The sequence below is a fragment of the Notolepis coatsorum genome, assembly GCF_963971535.1.
Source record: "Notolepis coatsorum genome assembly, chromosome: 1".
Classification (NCBI taxonomy): Eukaryota; Metazoa; Chordata; class Actinopteri; order Aulopiformes; family Paralepididae; genus Notolepis; species Notolepis coatsorum.
This window is the reverse complement of record NC_140165.1, coordinates 291,187,906-291,192,187: the sequence shown is the minus strand read 5'-3', so window position 1 is coordinate 291,192,187 and position 4,282 is coordinate 291,187,906. Positions and strand designations below refer to the sequence as shown.

At 38.2% G+C, this 4,282-nt stretch overlaps 1 protein-coding gene across 3 annotated transcripts in view; it reads right to left on the bottom strand.

Moving 5' to 3' along the window:
• Window positions 1–2,164: 2,164 nt before the first annotated feature.
• Window positions 2,165–4,282, bottom strand: part of arhgap42b (Rho GTPase activating protein 42b) — a 203,276-nt gene continuing 201,158 nt past the window's right edge. For all 3 annotated transcript variants that reach the window (XM_084314590.1, XM_084314592.1, XM_084314591.1), the window contains one exon: window positions 2,165–4,058. In XM_084314590.1, the coding sequence (XP_084170716.1) occupies window positions 3,970–4,058 (89 nt within the window). In that variant the 3' untranslated portion in view covers window positions 2,165–3,969. The remainder of the gene's footprint in view (window positions 4,059–4,282) is intronic.

The following is a 4,282-nucleotide window of genomic DNA, read 5'->3' as shown; positions in this document are numbered from 1 at the left end:
AGATGTTCTTCACCCCCAAGACATAACCAGGTTCTTCACCCCCAAGACATAACCGGGTTCTTCACCCCCAAGACATAACCGGGTTCTTCACCTGCAAGACATAACCGGGTTCTTCACCCCCAAGACATAACCGGGTTCTTCACCCCCAAGACATAACCGGGTTCTTCACCTGCAAGACATAACCGGGTTCTTCACCCCCAAGACATAACCAGGTTCTTCACCCCCAAGACATAACCGGGTTCTTCACCTGCAAGACATAACCGGGTTCTTCACCCCCAAGACATAACCAGGTTCTTCACCTGCAAGACATAACCGGGTTCTTCACCTGCAAGACATAACCGGGTTCTTCACCCCCAATACATAACCGGGTTCTTCACCTGCAAGACATAACCGGGTTCTTCACCCCCAAGACATAACCGGGTTCTTCACCCCCAAGACATAACCGGGTTCTTCACCCCCAAGACATAACCGGGTTCTTCACCCCCAAGACATATCTTCACCCCCAAGACATAACCAGGTTCTTCACCCCCAAGACATAACCGGGTTCTTCACCCCCAAGACATAACCAGGTTCTTCACCCCCAAGACATAACCAGGTTCTTCACCTGCAAGACATAACCGGGTTCTTCACCCCCAAGACATAACCGGGTTCTTCACCCCCAAGACATAACCAGGTTCTTCACCTGCAAGACATAACCAGGTTCTTCACCCCCAAGACATAGCCGGGTTCTTCACCTGCAAGACATAACCGGGTTATTCACCCCCAAGACATAACCGGGTTCTTCACCCCCAAGACATAACCAGGTTCTTCACCCCCAAGACATAACCAGGTTCTTCACCCCCAAGACATAACCAGGTTCTCCATGCCCCACACCAGCATTTTGTGTCCTTATCCTTACAATTGCCTCTAATCGTTTCAGCTTTCGACTTTACTGAGATGAGATGGGGACAAGTCTTGTTAATTGAACCCTTGCACCTGAAGAACCATAATACAACTCGGTTTTGAAAGTTGTTGGAACAGCCCATGTATTTGCAGTTGTAAAGTCAATCCAAATGTGATATGTGATACAACAAAGTAGGCTACTCAACCTTGATTGTCTTCAACTATGAATGAACACAACACTACTATCTTTAGTTTGAAAAAGGTTCCTCTGAGGTGCTTTTCCTTAAATATTATCCTCAATTGAGAGATCAATGAATGAATCTCCTCTATGGAAAGAATACTACGTTGCCCGACAGGAATGCTTTCAAAATCTGGTGTCTAGGACACATAAATTGAAGCTTGAAGTAAGGCTGGGCAATTAATCCAACGATTGTGAAAACAAGATAATCGACTTTTAGCCAGGTCATGTTTTTAAGCCAGGTCATGTTTTTTTTAGCCAAGTTATGTTTTTTGTTTTTCAGTTGGATTATATTTAAAGTTCAAGGAAATACATTGTTAAAAAGACAAAAACATGTTCAATATATGTATGTTTCCAAAGTCAATGTGTAATCGTGTTGAATAATCGTGATCTCAATATTAACCAAAATAATCGTGATTATTTTGCTATAATCAAGCAGCCCTAGCTTGAAGCTCAGTCTCCCTCCAAGAGGGACATTCGCTTGGAAGATATTCTGTAGGAACTGTAACTAAACACAATATTAGAGACAACATGCCCAAAGAAATGTTCATCAGAGGTGATGCTTTCCTTAAAAACGTACAAACTGTGTCTTTAAAAGCTGAGAAGAAAAGCTAGCTGCCATTTGCATTTGTCAGCAATGCAGCAATTTACTCCTGTCTGTTATAGCCATTGAAAAATAAGCAAACATTATGGTCTTAAAGGTTTTTGGCAAAAAATAAATAAATAATAATACATTTATGTGTATTTTTAAAGATCTTAAGAGGGGTTAGTAGGATATACCTCCTTTACCTTCCCTTAAATTCCCCAGACATCCCACAGTATGGCCAGAGGATCTGAGTCTCAATAAATGTTTTAACTCTGTAGTGGTTTTTACTGTAGGTGTTAAACATCTGCAATAATATACAGGTTAACAACAGAATTTGCCATTGCATTGTAGCTATTTAACATGTCGTAGATATTGAATTTAACAAATTCTTTAACACCATCTACTTAATTAACAAATGCATTAATTAATTGAATGAATACACACAAAGAGACTAATAAATCACATTATTTATTTATAGACAGGTTAATGCACTGTCAGGACACAGTAGATGATTGAATTGTAATGGACAACAAATGTTTTTCATACGGTATTTAGATTCATGAGTTATGGAGACAGCTTCCTCAATATAGCCAAGGGAATTCTAAAAGAAGGAAGGTCATCACGTCACTGTGTAGCGTGTGCACGCACATTGGTGTGGAAACGCTCAGTTCGACCCACAGTGAGTTGAATGGGATCAGCCATCTCCTCGTTTATCATTTAAACAGGTTATTTACTTGGCTGTCAGAATGATTGGCAATGTTAACTAGCTAACGCTTGATATATTGGTTTATGTATATTTCCTCAGATAGCTGGTATATTTAGAATTTTCATACAGGCTTCAATAGAACTGGCACCAAGCAAAACGCTGGTATTCTGACTTGATAACCCTTCCTTCTTTTATAGTTTCCTTGAATTTACAGCCCAGCACATGCAAAAACTGTAGGGAGTGGTATCATTCCAGAACGGTGGTTCAAGGTCAGATCACATTCTGAAAGGAAAAGAACACCCAGATCTTGGCAAGATGGTCAAATACCTTGGTGCAATTTATTTATTTATTTGTGTTACATTTGTGTTACATTTGTCCAAAATCATAACTCTGTGAAGTGAACCTATTTAGACATTTATTAACTTTGTGTTTTTTGGACATACTTGTGACAGTAATACAAAATTAAATATCAAAAAGGCATCTTTAACATAACATAAATGGGATACATGTTTTTTCGCTCGGTTGACATAAATCCATGTTATTATCGCTAGTACACCAGTGTACTAGTCAGTACAGTCTTGTTAGGCTTTAACAGTTTAAAGTTCCACCTCATATACAAACACCATTCATCATGAAAAAAAAATGAAAAAAACTATTTTACATACAGTAAAACATATACCTGATGTGAGAATTTATAGCAATGCACAGTGAAAAGAGGTAAATATTTATTGATTAACAACTAAGGAAGAATTTATGGGTATTACATGTATTGTACACAGTACCATATAGCTAACAGGAAAGTGCACTGAGGCGGTGAACAGGTTCTGCATCTGAACGTGATCATCCCCAACCAACCCAAACCAAAAAAGTGAACGTTAAGGTGCAAAACACATGTTGCTTTCTTCGATCAAAGCTGTATTAAACTTGATTAAAAAAGAAATAATAATAAACGATTACAAAATAAGTTGTTACTGAATCTGTACAGATTTTCCATCAATGTCTCCATTGACGAATGTGTCCGTGTTGATGTGACGGACCGGTCGGGGAATTTACGTGTTTCTAAGAATAAAAATGGTGAAATGAAGGCACTGATTGTTCTGTGTTTCTGTTGCAGACTAATACTGGAGAGTAGGACAGTCCAGTCGATGTTATAATGTATCTACTGTATATGTTCTACTGTATACTGGATACTATCTACTGTATATCTTGGTGTACTTTTAACTTTTTATATTTGGTAATAAGTGATGATGTAACAAAGAAAAAGCTAAGACATTTCTTTTGCAAATCACCCGATTTCTCTCAACTTAAGGCCAAAGAACAGAAGTACACATTTTTTCTTTGAAATGTATTTGGTTTTAGATAAAAAAAGAAAAAAAATAATACTTTTGCAATTAGTAAAACACACAAATGCACCGCACTGTTTGATTTCTAACTTGAAATGCACACTATGCATTTTCACTTCATATTATGTTACTGAATGATAACGGGAACTTTTACAATCAACTGCATCACAGGTTATTGCTTCCATGGATACCATGAAAAGGTCGTCCTTCCTAGTTACAGATAGATGACGTAATTCTCTGGGATTAGGCCCGTTCTGCCTTCGTATGTTGCTTGGAGCCAGCCTGGTTCAACAGAAGCGTAGACTGGAGAAAAAACAAAACTGCAACTTTAATCAAAGACAAAAGTGAAGCAAAAAACTTGACTGTGAAGCACTGAAGCAGGTACGTTAGTTATTTTAACCACAGAGGTCTAGATCACAATATATTATAATGTATTTAAATTATTTCCCAGACCTAGGGGTAAAAGATGTTAAGGGGAAGGGAATTGGCCTGCAAAATGGACATTAATGATTTGATTTGATTTGATT